Source organism: Drosophila hydei, unplaced genomic scaffold (assembly GCF_003285905.1).
Source record: "Drosophila hydei strain 15085-1641.00,03,60 unplaced genomic scaffold, DhydRS2 tig00008150-arrow-arrow-pilon, whole genome shotgun sequence".
NCBI classification, from domain to species: domain Eukaryota; kingdom Metazoa; phylum Arthropoda; class Insecta; order Diptera; family Drosophilidae; genus Drosophila; species Drosophila hydei.
Window position 1 is genome coordinate 355,899 of NW_022045854.1, and position 18,470 is coordinate 374,368.

Sequence of the window (18,470 nt, forward strand, 5' to 3'; positions counted from 1 at the left end):
TCAATTTGCTAAATAGACGTTTAAATTCATTTAATATAATATGCAATTGTGCATAAGTATAAGATTAAGTATTTAATTCGAATGATATTTAGAACAGTATCTTTTTATATATAGTTCATTCATATATAATTCATCAACAAACTAAAGAAAGCTATTTATATCCGCTTAAATTTATATTTTGTATGCATTTTAGCGGCAAAAATAACATCAGTTCAAAATATAATTAGTTTTTGGTATTATTAGGCATATTTTTAGCATGCAGTTGGTATGAAAATAATAATACTAACACATACAGCTAAGATACCAAAATGAGCTGGCCACTTTGCTTGCATCTGGTCATACTTTTGTTTACGTTTTGTTATCTTATTTCTATTACAGTGTTGTTACAATTGAGGGCAATGTTGTTGTACACTCCGTATACAGTGGTGGTAAGATGAAGGTCCACTGAACAGCTGACTTGCAAACATTCAAAATTATCGATAGCAAGAACACAACGACGCAGCAGCAGCACGAATCAGCAGCGCAGCGCAGTGACTGTAGCAGCAAATATTATGCGAAACAAGAAATCCATAAAAAAGTAGAGCAGCAGCAGCCGTTGGGGCGGGGTAAGCAGCGGGAACAGCAGCATGGAACCTCCAGCGCACGTTACCGCAACGGCGGGCATTGTAACGGGCGAAATCTCTCCGGATGCTGAGCAAGACAGCCAAGTGACAACAGCGCATAATAATGACGAGCAAGCGGATAACGGTGAAGACGATGATGACGACGATGACGATGATGATGACGACGCCAAGGATGCTTATTACGAGGCGCGCAACGGCAATGAAAGTGACGAACTAGAAACGGCATTCGAAAGTGCATTGACTTTGGCTAGTGACGTCAGAGTGAGCGTTAGTGACGCAGATGCCGAAATTGATGAGAGCAATAGACAGACCACAGATCAACAGCCAGACGCTGATCAACTGCAGCAAGATGCGAACGGCGATGTTGTGATGCGGGAGAAGCCCAATCAGAGTAAGTGATTCATTCGTTTCATCTAACTTTTGGCTAACCTGTTTGGTTTCCTAAGCAGCTTCAAGAGACTTGCAACCAGAGACAAGCAACGAAAACGAAAAAAGCGAACTGCCAGTGGCGGGAGCGCCAGCTTCAACGGCTGCCAATGGCGAATTGGGCAGACCACGCAACCAACATCAGACACTGCTCACGACCAAGTCCTGCGAGACGCCCAGCAGTACGGGATTAGCGTCGGCTTCTGCAGCGACCCTGTCGCCCAGCAGCTCGTGCAACGGCAGCATTGGCAGCGATGGCAGCTGCAGTGTGGGCGGCGGTGCTCGTCGCAAATCCTGGACGCTGTCGCCCCAAAATGGCGTTTGCAAAAAGAAGAGCAAACCGATTGCCGTGGCCACTGCGACAACATCCAATGGCGATAGCTTCAATTTGTGGGTGGCGCGTGAATGCTTTGAAACAGTGCCCGCCGAGATGGTGGATGCGCTCAGCATTGCAGAGCTGCGTGAGCAGCAGAATGAAGAGTCGCACGGACTGGACGACGATGACGATGACGATGATGTGGACGAAGAAGCAGCCGCTGTTGAGAGCCTGCTAGGTGCTGCAGCAGCTCTGCAGGCCAGCGCCTACTTGGGCGGCGGAGTGCACAGCCGTCAGAAGCACTTGCGACAGCCGCCGCCGCAGCATCGTCCGCTGGAGCGCTCGTGGCCGCCACGTGCCATTGGACGAGAACTGAAGCTGCAGGGTGATGTCTTCAAATTCGATATACTCGATACAGACGAGCGCATGCACTGCGAGGATGTGCCCAGCTATAGTGGTGCCAGCAGCAGCAACAACAATTCGCCGTTGCGCCTGCTAGGCCAGCCGGAGGCCAGCCCACCGCCGATGCGATTCAAGCCGCTGATCCAGAAGAAGATCGGGCCCGACAGCTACATTAATACGATCAGCACCCAGAAGGTGCCGGCCCATTTGACATATGACTTTCCCACATTCCCCCTGCAGGAGCAGCATAACAGCAGCGCCAGCGCCAGCGCCAGTGGCAGTGGCAGTGCCAGTTGCAGCTCTGGCGCTGCCAGTTCGAATTCGAACGGCCTCGGCGGTCATCACTTTCCTTACTTGCGACAACATCGTCCCTTGACACGAGCACTGTCCAATGGCAAGGCTGCCGGCCCAGCAGCGGGCAACGAGGAGCCCTATCATTTGCCCTGCAGCAGCAGCAACAACTCGCCACGATTGCTGCTCTCGCCCAAACGTCAGCGGAGTCCGCCCTCGGGCTGTTCGACGCGGAGCGTGTCTCCGCTGGATCTCAGCCTCAGTCCCGAGTCACAGCATTCGCCTACACGCGGACGAGGCGTGGGTGGCCTGGAGGCCATACTGCCACTGCCGTTGGCACCACCGCCGCCGCTCGGCACGCCTGCTTTTCATGCACAGCGGCCACAGCAGCGACTCTTGAAGCGTGTGGGCGGCGGCGGCGGCGGTGGTGGTGGTGTAGCTGCAGCTTCCGCTGCTGGTGGATTAGTTTGCCCACCGACACCCACACATCACGCACGCCGGCATGCGCGTCTACAGGCCGTCACTGCCAACTCCGCTGCTGTGGCCGCGGCGGAGCCCAATTCTAGTCAATTGCAGACGCCGCCTGGCTCACCGGCAGGCGTACGTTCAGCAGATGTGGATGACAGCAATGACGTGGTGCACATTAGCAGCACTCGTCTGCCTTCCATACCGGAGCGTAGTGCGGCAGCTGCAGCGGCGGCAGCAGCAGCGGCAGCTGCCGCAGGCGCTGGCATTATGGACAACTCCGGCGGTGGCTGTGGTGCCATGGTGGAGGCGCCGCTGCCGCCCGCCTGGGAGGCGCGCATGGACAGTCATGGACGCATATTTTATATTGATCATACGACACGTACCACGTCCTGGCAGCGACCAGGTCCAAGCACGGGCCCCGGCGGCCGGGAGCAGCATCATCGCCAGCAGCTGGATAGACGCTATCAGTCCATACGGCGCACGATCACCAACGAGAATCGGCTCTCGTTGCACTCGGCCGAGCCATCAACGGCCCACGCCGGTCCCAATCAGCTCTACAGTCTTCCACACGGCACTGGCCAGGCTGCAGCTTCAACTGCATCTGGCGCCGCTGGCGCTGCCTGCGCAGCCGGCGCAACTGTTCCGCCCGCCTCGCTCAATCTGGCCATACATCCGGCGGTGCTGATGCTTTGCCGTCCCGACTTCTACTCGCTGCTGCACACGAACGAGGCGGCGCTGGCCATTTACAATCGGAACGCTGCGCTCAAGCACATGGTGATGCGTATACGTCGCGATCCGCAGTGCTTCCAGCGCTATCAGTACAACAAGGATCTGGTGGCGCTTGTCAACACGTTTGCGCAGCTCAGCCGCGACCTGCCCTCCTGCTGGGAGACCAAGATAGATCAGTCTGGCAAGCAGTTCTTCATCGACCACCAGCATCGTAAGACATCCTTCATGGATCCTCGCCTGCCAGTCGAGTGTCCGCGCGTTGTGCGTCATCGCCAGCAGCAGCAGCAGCAGCAGCAGCATCAATATATGCAAAGAGAACCGCAACCGGATCTCGTGGATGGCAACTGTCTGTCGGCCACCAGCGGCCACATCAACTCGAGCGCATCGCCGTCGGTGTCGGTGTCGGTGTCGGGCGTACCGCCGCTGCCACCACCTCGTCCATGTCGTGGCAGCGTCAATCAAGCTGCCAGCTCACATAACTGCACCACGGCAGCGGCCATTGCCTGCGCCCTGAGCCTCAGCGGTGCCGTCGGCGGTCCCAGCACCAGCTCCCCCAGTATCCCTGCAGCCGCAGGCCAAGAGGATGTGCCGATAGCCTACAATGAAAAAGTAAGTAATGCGGCCCAATTAACTCACATGTCTAGCTATACGAGCTGTACATCTAGCTAAGTCCGAAGTTATATCGATTTGATCTGCTTAAGATCTATCCATATAGCTTGCAACTTGTAATCGAAACAGAATAGTTACAGATTTGTATAGCTCCAACTGTCTAGATATATATAAATACTCGTTGAGTTCTATATACATCTATATATATCTGTTAAACCTACTCGGAATCAGCTCGTTTTTAAAGAACTCAGTATCCATTTAGTAAATCTAACTTTGCATCTGTTTCTCAGATCAAGTTAGTCAAATTGAAACCTTAGTAACTATGAATAACTGACTGATTTAAGCAATAGCTTGATTGTGTGATATATCTCCACTTTAAATGCTTTTAAAATTCCTAGTCTATACTGATTGATTGATAATGTTTAAATGACAGCAGCGATTCTTGTGCATTCAGCTCAAAGTCAGCCAATTTTATACTCCTTAGGGTAGGATGTTGAGTGAGGTGTATGTAACAGGCAGAAGGAAGCGGGAGAGAACTCATAGAGTATATATATTCTTGACCAGGAGTCGATCCAGCCAGGTCCGTCTAGAGACTAGATACTTTGAATTCGAATTTATGCTGCTCTATGCCGTACGCAGTGCGAGTTTATCTTTCTTCCGTTAACTCATTCCATTCAAATATCGCCAAGCATCGATAATTCAGCTTCGTTCCGTAGGTGTAGGAGATTCAGATTCGCCGGTGTAGGTTCCTTTAATAAATACAGAGATTTTGGATGCCTTCCCCGTCTCTCAAATTCATGTACTACTCATCGACTAGATCACTCTAAACTGCTCTGAATGTTTCTAATTTATAATGTTTCGATATGCTACTTGACTTTCAGGTTATTGCCTTTCTGCGACAGCCCAATATTCTCGAAATTCTGCGCGAACGTCAAGGCCAACATACTGTATCTCGATCACTGCGCGAAAAGATAAACATACTGCGAGTTGAGGGCGTGCCCGCTCTGGAGCGTCTGGGCCATGATCTTCAGTTGACCATTCTGCTTAGGTAAGTGACTGTGATTTTGAATTAAATAACGGAACACACATGACATGAACTAATGATACTAGTTGTACTGAGTAGAGCGCTTCCAGGAGACTTAGAAAAACAAACTAGCTCAATTCAGTTTCACTCTCCACTCAAGAGTCTCCACTTTAGGCTCTCCACTGTTGGCTCCCCATTCTATGATTGCGACTGTCAGCTCGTCTCTATACACTCTTCTGGGTCTAAATTGAAAACTGAAAACTCTTCAATCTCCCTTCGCCTTACTTGACTCTCTACACTGCACTAACCACAGTTCCCATAACATTTTGAAGCTCTCTAATATCTAATCTTCAGTTTCTGCTTCTCTTCACGCTTCACTCTGAACTCTCCATTCTACAGGCTTCACTCTGTATTCTCACTCTGAATCTCTACTCTCCACTCTGTGTCCTTAAACTAGACACTCCGCTTTCCCGAATAACACGAGTGTTTTTAGTGAAGCATGTAAAGTGACATCCTAGAAAGGAGCAATTCGTATGACTTACATAGATCCTAGGCATTTTAGCTGGCTTGAGCAATCTGTATTACCATCTGTACAAGAGAAGTGCTTGCGAGCTATTTCAATCTAAAACTTTTGAGCCCCTCTCTAAAATAATATCAAAGATACTTATATTATTATTCGATCCAGCATTGTAATTGAAAACTTTGTTAATTCGCTCGACTTGATTTGAGGACTGCAAATCTGATGAATTAGATCATTGAATCGATCTGGCTTTAAGTTATGATTCGGTTCACTTGTTCGGTTCAGTCAATCACTCGGAAAGTGTGCTCAGATCAAGCAGTTAATAGTTTAATTGAAGGGAATTAGTGGATTTGGTTCCACTGTGCAGCAGTTGGAGCCAGAGTCAAAGAGCCAACGTTTGCACTTGGCAAAGGCTTTGGCACCAATTCCATGGCTGCGTCATCAGCAGCAACTTGGAATGACTGGTGGTGCAATGGTGGTCAATGGTGGTGGTGGTGGCGTTGGTGCCGTCGGTCGTCCTGCTTCAGTGCATTTGCCATCATCGGCGTCGCCGTCGTCGTCATCGTCGGCGTTGTCGACGACTGCATGTGTGTTAATTGCATTTGAAAATCGCCGCGAAGGTTATTCACTTATTTTCCAAAACACTTCGAATAGCGACTACAACAAGAATAACAATAGCATTACTAACAAGGTTAACAAACTATTGCCAAAGCAACAAATTGAGCGTATTTCCCTCGACAGCTCAACTCCTTAGGCATTAGCCAGTCCACATTTATTGACTAATTGCCAATATTTCTTTCTTCAAATTGCTGACTCAACCACAAGTATTGAGGAACTGTTCACATGCATTTCGCATGACCTTAATCTTAACAACTTGTTAAGAGATTAAGCCGCAGATTATCCGGCATAATCTAAGACAGCGTCAAGCGGCTGTCCCACAAATCGAAGTCGAAATCGAAATTGTGCGAGATATAATTGCGGCAATTAGACAAATTAACGCGCTCCATTGCATCCCAACAACCAGGTGACCAAATCCATGCTGGCATTGCCACGGCGTGGGAGTGGGCAGGCCAGCTACTTATCGGCTATATATGCCAAGCTACGTGCGATAACCCGATCTATCGTCCCACATAAGACTGTTCTTCAAATTAATAAATACAGCCAAGAAACCGACTCTAGCAAGATATTGCCCAACTGAATTGGTTATCGATTAGCAGGGAACCTAACAAACTGTGTCATGTATATATTTCTATCTATATATATGTATATATATATATATATAGATATAGATATATAGATTACATTTCACGCGTGATACCCTGTATTTATACCGAGAAAGCAAAGTTATTTGCGTCGCAGCTAGGCAGAAAGAAACATGTTGAGCTAGACTGCGAGAAAGAGAGAGAGAGAGAGGAGAGAAACGTAGAGAGAGAGAGGCAGATACTACTAAATAAAAGCTCCCGTTATTAAAGTGTATTGGTTGCGACAAATTGTTATCGAAATTAAATTTTAATTAACCCGATTTAGTCTTCAACCCGGACTTAAGTCAAGTAAATCAAGAAGTATCGATCGAAGCAAAGGCGTGGAATTTCCAAAATAAACCACATGAACTAAGAATGATCTTGACAGCATCTTTGATCTTTGATTTCTCAACTTCTTATAATTTATTTATAATTATTTCGATGTGAAAATGAAGATATATTTATACAGCAAAAAATACACAATTTTAATATATTCTGCGTTCCGTATAGCTTACAGATATATTTCAAATTTAATTGTTCTGATTGCCAAAAGAAGTTTAGTAACTCCCTAAAATAACGGCTCTGTCTCTCTCTCCTTCTCTGGCTGTGTCTCTTTTTCTTACTTTCATGCGCTCTCTCTCTCCTTTTTTGTGTCTCTCTCTCTCTCCTGCCTTTTCTTTCTATTCTTTTCGGTTTCTGTCTTTGCGCTTCTTTTCTCATTCTTTCTCTTTTTTTCTCTCGCTCTCTTTCTCTTTCTCTCTCTCTCTCTCTCTCTCCCCCTCTCTCTTTCTCTCTCACACGCTCTATCTCTATATGGTCTATCTCTTTCTTTCTCTTCATCTTCTCTTCTCATCTTCCCTCACACTGTGCCTGAATCTTTAGTGAGTTTTTAGAGATATTCCATTGGATATCTCTCATGTATGTGCATATGTAAGTTGCGTGTCTTGAACCGATCCCTTTTAAGAGGGAGAAGTGCCTAATTTTCGACATCCACTTTGATTCTCGTGCTAATCCCTTGAAGAGGAGACGCGCCGCGACGCAGTTTAACCCAGATTCGAGTTTTTTTCGGCGTTGCGACAAATGAGCGTTGCCAATAAACCATAATTTATTGGCTAGGCAGGGTTTCGGCGATGGCGACGGCGACGGCGATGGCGACGGCGACGGCGACGGCTCCAGCTGCAGCTCTCTGACTCTCGGATATTAGGTTTTGACCGGGGGTGTGGCAGCGACGTCATCTTCATTACTGCCAACAATCATGATCACGATCGTGATGATGACCATTGGGGCAGCGTTGAAGCGTTGACAAGCTTTCAGTTCCCGGTTATTGCTATTGCGCGAGGGTCTATTTATATGCATACCCTAGCCTATGGAAAAAGCACATACAGGGCATGATGTTTTCTACAAATGACAGTTGGAAATATATATTTGACCCCAACTATGCTCCCAAACAGGACAACGAGCTGAGAGTCCTATATTTCTCGGTTGGATTTGTAATTTTGAAATGTAATATAAAATAAAGCTCACAGAGATTAGAAAATAAACATGTAAGAGGAATCCAACTTCCAATTCAAAATTTCGTACATGCTTGCATACAGGGTACATGCATACAGGGTATCCGCTAGTCGGGTCTTTTCTGTTAGATCGCTTCTACTTGTTGTGTTTGTTATTTGACCCATTAAAGGCGAATCTAGCCCGTTAGTTAGTTGTCGTCGTCGTCATCGTCCCGCATGGTTTACAGTTCATTGGGTTTGTTGGGCTTTGAGCACACACAGTTGCAGCAATTATTAGGCGTGCTAAAAGCATGACGCGCCTTTTGGCTGAAACTCTGCCCGCCCCGCCAACCAGCAAGCCAGCCCGACTCGGCCCAATAACAGCCGGCGATCGCCTGATCAGCCACAGCAATAACCATGACCAATGCCACAGTCGTCAACAATGCACACAGCCTAAGCCCCAGCCGCAGCCCTAGCCCTAGCCCCAGCCCCTGTCCCAACCCCAGCCTTGGCTCTGTCGCTGCAAGCAAACGTAATCAAAGTGCACCAGCAGTGAGTCAGGCGCAGCCCTTCGCAAGTCAAAGCCAAAGCCAAAGCTGCCGTCGCAGCTGACATCGCTGTCAGCGCTGGCGTCGGCGTCAGCGTTAGCGTCGGCTGCGACAGTGTCTATTGGCTTCTTAAATCAGCTGTCGACGCCGGAGCAGCAGAATTTAAAGTTCGGCAATTGCTCGGCTGCGCTTCGGTTGCACTTCGGCACACACACACACACAAAACAAAAATATCAATTAAATAATTTTCTTTGCTGCTGCTCAGTTGGTTTGTAGAGTTGTTTGTTGTTGTTGTTCTTGTTCTAGCTGCTGCTGTTGTTGTTGTTGTATATTTTGTGCGCTCGCTTAATTCCATTTTCAATTTCATATTTATGAGTTGGGCGCTAGACAAACACATCCATTCTGCGTTCGCTATTCGAGTTCACAAATACGCCGGGCAACCAGCAGAAAAACTCTGATTCTCCGATTCCGACTCCGACTCCAACTCCAACTCCAACTCCAACTCCAACTCAAACTCCAACTCCGATTTCGATACTAATTCCCAGTTTGTGCTCGTTCAATTTCGCGCGCCTCTTTGAACAGTAAAAAACAAAAACAACAACAGAAGCATTTTAACAGTCAGCGCGTGCAAAAGTCGCGGCAGTGTCAGAGGCAAAAGTTAAATACGAAAAAAGAAAAAATAAAAAATAAAAATAAATAAAACATAAATAAATCATAAATAAATACGTTAAGGAGAATTAGCTAGCTTTAAAATTGAAAACTGTGCGTTTGTATCTTTTTTGTTATTTGTTATATGTCATATGTTTTGTTGCTGTCAGTTTAATTGGTGCTACGAACAGTTCTGAAAGAATCTCAAGCCTCCAACGGCATGTTCAACCAGTCTGTGCTCAAGGCTCTGGGCGCGCTACAAAATGGGCTTTCTATCAAAGGCCGCCTACATCGTGTGGGCCGTGTAAGTAACTAACCTAAGACAAAGATGTTGCAGATGTTTCTTGCGGACTTGCTCTGCTCTTTATTATTGTTGTTGTTGCTGTTGCTGTTGCTGTTGTTTCTGTCACAACCCATCCTAGCTATCGCTGAGCAACAGCAGCGCAGCAAACCGGCTATGTGTCAACAAATGTGATTTAAGTGCGCTTGTATGACTAAAAAACTTATGGGAATTACTTGCATTTGCGAAATGTATCTGGGTGGAGAGAAAAGATTCATATTTGAATACCTAACTGTAAAGCTGATTGCGATTGTAGCTATCTCTGAAGTGGGAGCAGCTTCCAATCTTGTTGAGCTGATTGGAAAGGATTTCTAATCATGTGTATCTACACATGGAGACATCCAGAGAGAGAGATTAGTCACCTCAAACTAGCGAGTGGAAAATGGGGCTTTTAGAGTATATCTTAGAGCAGTGGAAGAGCTTACGTCTTTTAGTTTAAATTGCATTTCGAAGGCGATCCTCAAAGACTTGGATGTATACAGCTATGGAATTCGGAAATTTGTCGAGCTAAAATAACACGCGAAACCCATTCCATGACTGTCGTGTTGAAGCGGTTTGGACGAGTACGACAACATCCTGAGTTCTCGTATTACACGGCCGCATTCCAATTGTTTACTATATATACCACGCTGGATGATCGTATGAATCATATCCCATTGAGTGAATAGCCACAAATTACGCGTGCAAAGCAATTTTCGCTTGCCGCAGACACTGCGTCATTTGCCAGCGCACAGAACGCAGAACGCAGCACACAGAGCAGCATAAGCTCGGCTTTCACACTTCCTTGCTACATGTTGCAGTTCCCACGGCTTCATTGCTGCTCCCTTTGCCACCTAATGCAGACCCCAGCCTGCCATAAGCGTCTATCAAGTGTCGTTCGACTTCTAGCTAAAGGAATGCTACGCAAACAAATCAAGCGATCCGTTATCAACGTGGTCAACGTTTGCAATTCTAATGCGATGAGAACTAGCAGCGAGCGCTCTGGCTGTAAGTGAGCCACTGAGAGATACCCTATACATGTGTGGACACAGATATCCGAGCTGAGCTCTGAAGTAAATTGGGTTGCCATGCCTCTATAGCTCTCGCGCAGGCACGGACTGTCGCATTCTGCCTCTGCAGCCAATATACCCCATTTGTCACACATCTGCACTGCTGGAGGTTGTTTTGTTTTTCCCGTTTGTTTTGTTTTTATGCTCTTAGATCCGATTACTTAGTCTAACTGGTGTCTCAAGGATCTGGCGAGAGTTCAGGCTGAAGTCTCCTTCGCTCGTATTTCACGCAAAGCAATACGAAAAGTATTGAGCGCTTATCGCGGCCCTTTTCGAACTCGATTCGAACTCGAATCCCAATTGGGGCTGCCCAGTCGTAAATTGATGGCAATCGTTCAACTGTTGCAACTGCCAGTGGTCGCATGTGTTGTTCTGCTGGATTACCCCAATAGCGCAACAACACCCCGCCCCCAACCCCCAGCCGCCCTTCTTCGGGCAGAGCAATTGCGTCCGATTCTGCTATTGATGTTGGGGCTTACTTGCGACATCGTTTTGTTATTAAATTCGTAATACTCGTAGACCCGACAATGGTTTTATCGTGCCGTATGCTTATCAGAGCAGCTATCGGGCCTCGCTCTCGCCCTGTCGCCTTGCCTCTCGCTCTAACTGCACGGCGCTAACTGCAACGCCTACGCGCCTCGAGAACCTGCGCCGCAGTCCAGTTACCAGAAAACAGTCGCATCGCTTTCGTTAAAAGGTTTTCTGTTTTGGTCTTCGGCTTTCGGTCTTTGTCGGGCGTTAAAAACTCTGTTACCCCAAATTCTGTGACTTTATTAAATATTGTTCATTTCACTATCCACTAGGGCATCAAATGGGACTCTTTTCCAAGTTCAGCTTCAGCTACAATGTCATGTGGGCCAAGTAAGTTGTAGTTGCGGAAACAAGACCAGCATAAGAGGTATCATATGTTCCTACACTCTGAGTCTACGTCGGATATACGTATACAAATTTATGGAATTTTGTTCAGTTGCGATGTCATAATATGTTTGCGGCCCTGAAGTTGGCCCAGAGCTGAAACTGAAGCTGATAGCAAGGGAATATATTGAATTAATGTGCATCACACAGTAAACATCTATATATTTATGTGTGTGTGTGAGCGAGGTGTTCTCAAGAAATTCTAAGCATTAGATAAATAATTAGATAAATGATAAGTGCACAGGTATATAACAGGATATAGCACATATATACACATGTGCATATCTGAGAGATTATTTATAGCAGAGCCTAAATAGCCCATCTAGTGATCGGTCTAGTTTCACAGTTGCAATTGGATTTTCGAGTACCTAAATAATATTTTTACCAAGCTATATATATATATATATATATCTAAGTAGAATTATTATTTTGTATGATTTGATTATGTATTGAAAATTGATTAGATAACTTGTTGAATTTCGAATTATCATATTGACACAGTTTTAGGCTCTACTAGATTATGTTGTATAAGCCAATTGGACTGTTTTGAATCTGATAAGAAACCAATCAGAATGTAATTATGGGCAGTATATGGAGCAACAAGGGTTTTCCCAGCTTATGTTATGTTATGTTATGTTATATTAAATTTTAGTTATTTTTTGTTTTATATAATATATAAAAAAATTAGCTCAATCTCTTCCATTCGAAATGAAAACTCAAGATACGGATAAGGCTGCAGCTGGAGCTGGAGCTTTCTACATGTGGCAGGGGTATCTGAAGTCGTTATTTATTATGTTTGCGTATGTATGTGAGCTCTCGACGAGTTGGCTTCTGATAAAGTGTGCGTAGTGGGCGTGTTAAGTAGTTCATTAGCCCTTCGAGGCGATAGAAGTAGTTCTTTCATGTGGCACATACTGTGTATAGGTATATCTAAAGAGGTTGCTCTGCTCATATCGTGCTTGTATACGGGCTGTGTATTTATACATTTGGTCTCATCTCTGCATGCTCCAAGAACGGAAGCTCGTAAAGCTCGTCGTAATTCAATTAAATTCGACCGCACCCAACATTTCGGCTGACCCATTGTGTCATCAGTTCGCAATGCACTTCGAGCTGCCGCTAACCGGAATTCTCGGTGCTCGATGCTGAACTGTGAACGCAACGCAACGCACGCGCACGCGCACGCGCACGCGCACGCACCATTGTGGGCGCCGAGACCCGCATGTGCTGCAAGACGAACAAAACGCGAGTGCGTTTAAAGTCGCGCGCGCGTTTTGCGCCACATTTAATTTAAGTTAATTGCAAATTTCCTGTGCCGTTTTTTCTTTTCTTTTTTGGTTAATAATTTGTTAAATTCAGTCAATTTCGAAAGTAATTTGACACGGCTCAAATTATATTTGCCGATCAGTTACCATTTCAAAAACAAGAAAAAACACTCTGGGAGTGGGAAATCGGGGTATATTGCCTTTGTTAAAGTGCAGGGGGAGGCGTGGCGTAGCTCATGAGCTATATATGTTAGTGATCGGAAAAATGGGTATAGCTCTGTCCGTCCCTCTGTCCATCTGTCGACCTGAACTCAATGAGATCTAGAGAATTGCTTTACATAATCGATAACTCCTCTAACTGTCGTAAAATCGATCAAAACCTTTATAGAACTTCAGTTATTAAATCATGTGTCTTGCAGCTTTAAAGTTGGAGTTTATAAAATTTTGATCTGTTTTACTTTGTGGACAGTCAAAGCTCAGTTGCAAATATTGCCTATATATGAAGGAGTTTGCATTTTTAATAAATTTACAAATATTCAATTGATCAAGTCGCTCAAGTGTTGAATAAGTTATTAGATTCCTTCGGGTAAGACTGAAACTAGTTAAGAGAGCGGGGCTGTGCCAGGGCGAAAGCACGTCTTAAGCGTCGCAGGCGCTCGCACTTGCTCTGTGCATGTGCACACATACATACACACATACAATCTATAAATAGAATCACAAGTGAGATGAACTGTGCACGGCAAGCAGCGTGGCTGGCAGATGAGTGTGAGTAGCTCAGGTTCGGTTCCTGGAGTAGAGGAAAATATCATAATTGGCGAACAGTACGCTCTGTGCTGTGTTTGATTCAGGGTATTTGCCAGTCGGACACTCCCAACTGAAGCTTTCTTGTTTATTTGTGTTTTATTTATTATTATTTCGGTGGTTTTGGAAATTAGTCATTTCCGTGCCGCGCGAAAGAGGCGTTAATTGCATTCAAACTGTTGTCACTAGTGCACGGACACGCCTACCCTTCGCCCTCGGGCCCCTCACAGCCGGAGTATTGATCGCTGGCAGTGCCCGATCGCCATAATTTGTATTATTAATTGGCCAATTTTCGAAATTCAAGTTGAAGGTCAAAAAGTAAGCGAGAACAAAAAACAAAAGTAAAACGCAACACAAATTATGAGTCGGCAATTAGAATACTCGTATTTCCCGATACTATTGAAGCCTACGATTTCTGACCAAACGGCGCAGCTGGGCCCGTTGGGAAAAGTTTCGACAAGGCCTGCGCTGCGGTTAGCTGCGACTCTTCCGGCTGCGCCTTACCCCCTTCTGGGCTGTATTCTGGTTTCCTCACTCATCGATGCAAATGTTACAGCAAACAGAACTTTAAATGGAAAATCATGGACAGGTGCAAATTAATTTGCTTGCGCTACGCGAATCGAATAACATATCGATCGCTGCATATTCGATAGATGCAACAGTGCTCAAGCTTTGGCTGCGTGACAAACCAGTATGAGTGCTCCAGTCGGGTGTGCTCGGCTAGTAGATACCCCGAACACTGCGTCCAGTTGCCAGAGCTCTTGCTCTATGTATGTGGACAAGCATACAGCCATCCACTAGGAGAGATGTGCGATTAAGGAGCTTTGGAACAAGTCTTACAATCCTAAGGACATTTCATTTGTGTGTACATAAAGAAAACGAAATGAGAAGTAGATGGAACTGATCAACTTGAACTTCAAAAAGATATATTTATTCAATTCCACATCTCTAGCCTTGTTAAGCTAACGAGATCAATGATTGACCTAGCCGTCCCCTTTATATATACTTTATAGAGTTCGTCAAGCTTCTCTTTGCCTGTCGTATACAGGAGCTAATATACCCCATGACTGCAGGGAACATGCTTGGAAGCCATCTCTAATAAGTTTAAGTTTCAATTTATAATTCTTCCTTTAGACAGTTTCTACCTTTCTTTGAGAAGCTTTCACTTCTCTTCGATAATCTCTCGTCCAATAGTTGATTCGAGATTGCTCCACTTTTATGTCTCATGCTCTCTGATGAGCTAATCTAATCGAGCAACTCCCAAGTAATGAAATTTCTTATCGATTTAATGAAATTTGTGAAATAATTGAAAATTATTATCGTTATGAACTCTTCTCGCCTTTTGGTAAGTATTGGTAATCGAGGGGAATTCTTATAAAGCTCTTGGTTCGACTATTTCACAACTTGTATTCATTTCTGAACACTTATTTTGATAATTCGATAACCGATAACTGATAATCGATGAGTGCTTTAGAGCTCTAGCAAATATTATGTATAATGTCGCAAAGTTTGATCAAGGATTGGAGCGTAAATGTTATGAAAAGTAAATCGATTAATCGATTAATATTTATACCTTCAAGAACATACTTTTCGCTCTTGCTACACCTTTTCTATCTTTTCGCATGATCTGCAGAATCGAACGAGTATGTGACAGCCGCTAGCACCCGACCCGACCCGACTGCCGCCGAGTGGCTTGCTGCTTGTTAATACGTCTCATTACTTGGTTGTCAGCTTAGCTGCATAGCTTAGAAAACTTAAGGCCAGGCAAGTGACTAACTTGTCTGGCGTGACTCCATGAATTATCGGCAGCTCCGATTTTAGTTAACTTGATAGATGATGCCTATATATGTAACTCACATTAAATGCTTTCCCGCTCTCTCGCTCGCCCTCAGCCTGTTCGAGCAGGAGATCATGAGCTATGTTCCTATTGAAGAACGCAGCCCGCAGGGCTCCCCGGTGCTCAGCACGCGTATGCCGCAGCGTGCGCCGCCGCCATTCCGTCGAGACTTTGAGGCCAAGCTGCGCAGCTTCTATCGCAAACTGGAGTCGAAGGGTTACGGCCAGGGTCCGCATAAGCTGAAGTAAGTGAATACCAAAGACCAGCTGAGAACTCGACCAATTTTCGATTCGTTTCCCTTTGCAGACTGCACATCCGACGCAGCCATCTGCTGGAGGACGCATTCCGCAGGATTATGTCGGCCAACAAGAAGGATCTGCAGCGCGGGCGTCTAGCCGTGCTGTGGGACACCGAGGAGGGCCTGGACTACGGCGGGCCGTCGCGCGAATTCTTCTTTCTGCTGTCGCGCGAGCTGTTCAATCCCTACTACGGACTGTTCGAGTACTCAGCCAATGACACGTACACGGTGCAGGTGTCGCCGCTGTCGGCCTTCGTGGACAATTGCCACGACTGGTTTCGGTTTAGCGGGCGCGTATTGGGTCTGGCGCTGGTCCATCAATACCTGTTGGACGCCTTCTTCACGCGACCCTTCTACAAGGCGCTGCTGCGCCTGCCGGTGGCCCTCAGCGATCTGGAGTCGCTGGACAACGAGTTCCATCAGTCGCTGCAGTGGATACGCGACAACGATATCGGCACTGGCATCGACCTGGGACTCACCTTCTGCGTCACCGAGGAGCTGCTGGGGCGTGTCGTCGAGCGCGAACTGAAGCCGGGCGGCAAGAATCTGATTGTGAATGAGAAGAACAAGAAGGAGTATCTGGAGCGCATGATCAAGTGGCGCTTGGAGCGCGGCGTTCAGGAGCAAACGGAGTCGCTGGTGCGCGGCTTCTATGAGGTGGTCGACTCGCGGCTTGTCTCCGTCTTTGATGCCCGCGAACTGGAGCTGGTGATAGCCGGCACAGCCGAGATCGATACGAACGACTGGCGCCTGAACACCGAATATCGTTCAGGCTACCATGACAACCACCAGGTGATCATCTGGTTCTGGCAGGTGATCGAGCGCTTCAGCAACGAGCAGCGTTTGCGTCTGCTGCAATTCGTCACCGGCACATCGAGCATCCCCTACGAGGGCTTCTCGGCGCTGCGCGGCTCCACCGGACCACGACGCTTCTGCATCGAGAAGTGGGGCAAGCCCAATGCCCTGCCACGCGCCCACACCTGCTTCAACCGCCTGGACCTGCCGCCCTATCCCACGCCAGAGCTGCTCTACGAGAAGCTGCTGCTGGCCGTCGAGGAGACCAACACCTTTGGCATTGAGTGAACTCCGTGACTAAGTGCCCACTGAAGCTGGAGGTCAATGTGGATCTTGATGTGGCTATGACTTACATTTTGCTGCTCATGCGTGATATTTGCAGGAGTTTCTCGGTTGTTTATTCCACTTTTTTTTCGTATTTTTATAATTATTATTAGCTTTCCTCCCACTTTATTTATTGTATGTATTTAGTGGCTTCGACTGGCGGCAAATTGTTGCGGCCAGCACATTCGATTAGCTAAACAGACTGTTATATTTTTTTTTTTTTTTTTTTTTTTGCTTACCTAACAACAAATCATGGCTCTTATATCGTATATATATGAATATACTATATGGAGATTGATTTGATGGCAAATCATGTAACTTGCAAATTTGAACCTTTTGAATTGCCGCTTTAGCTTTTGCCGTTTACCGTTACTGTTACCGTTACCTCAACAACTTTTTGCCAGCATCCCAAAGGTGCCGCACATTGCAGTCATTAGAGATAAGTTAAACTAGATATACACACACTCACACACACAGTCACACACTCACACACACACACACACATACACACATCTCTGGAACCAATAACAAACTGCAGTCGAATGAACTGCAACTGCAACTGGTTCGTTCACATGAACTTGTTTACTTAAAAGCTGCCTAAAGGAACTTTGCAACTTAAACATAGCAAAAATCAAACGAAACTTAAAGCTCTCGTCCCGAAAGCTAAGCGAAGGAGCAACTTTCTTAGCACTTCAAAAACGAAACCAAAAAAAATTAAAAAAAATATATATGAAAAAAGAACTAATTTAGGTTAATGAAGAAGACCTATGAACAAATTCTACGCCAATACTTAAATAGCTTGTAATTTCTTAGCCTTAACAAAAAGCAAATCTCTTTAGATGTGTGCGTTATTAGCTATGCATTCCATTTAGGAATTGAAAGATTGAAGATTGAAGATTGAAGATTGAAGATTGAAGATTGAAGATTGAAGATACATACGTATGTTAGTTATATAATAATATTTCAACTACAACTTATACTATATTCATATTTAAGTAAAACTGTTTTAAATTTACAAAACAATACCGATAAATACGTATATGTATTTAGATGGAGGCAGGCATAGACCTGGACGTATATATATATATATGCATAGAGATATACCGGTTGGCCCCCAACACAAATTGGTCCAATGCGTTGCTTTGGCTTTATTGGTTTTGTCGGCGCATATTAAGTAATATTAACTATTAACTATTAACAACAAATCAAAATAACTAAAATTTATTAGCTAACGTTTATTGCAAAAGGTGACAAATTTTCAAGAATCGTATTCACAACTGAATAAATGAGTATGAGAAACGCAATTAATGAATTGTGATTTGTTTACACGTATTTTTCGGCATTAGCTAAACACACGAGGCCAACGCCAGACAGAGACAGGCACAGAGAGAGAGAGAGAGAGAGAAAGGAAGAGTATTAGACAAAGATAGCAACGCTTTTTTGAACTATCTACGAGCATATTGATAAATTGAGAACGTTTTATTGTATTATTAATGTGCGTGTATTTATTAAAC

The 18,470-nt window shown here is 45.5% G+C and overlaps 1 protein-coding gene across 2 annotated transcripts; it reads left to right on the plus strand.

Annotated features, from left to right (window-relative positions):
• Nucleotides 1-383: 383 nt before the first annotated feature.
• LOC111592359 (E3 ubiquitin-protein ligase HECW2) lies at nt 384-17,779 on the plus strand. Of its 2 annotated transcripts, XM_023304516.2 has the most exons (5): nt 384-1,014; nt 1,073-3,864; nt 4,746-4,912; nt 15,595-15,783; nt 15,846-17,779. In XM_023304516.2, the coding sequence occupies exons 1-5, from the start codon at nt 627-629 to the stop codon at nt 16,918-16,920; spliced, it is 4,611 nt and encodes a 1,536-aa protein (XP_023160284.2). In that variant the 5' UTR covers nt 384-626; the 3' UTR covers nt 16,921-17,779. The 2 variants fall into 2 exon arrangements, with proteins under 2 accessions (XP_023160284.2, XP_023160285.1); XM_023304517.2 differs by lacking the exons at nt 384-1,014; nt 1,073-3,864; nt 4,746-4,912 and adding an exon at nt 9,448-9,639.
• The last annotated feature ends 691 nt before the right edge of the window (nt 17,780-18,470 follow it).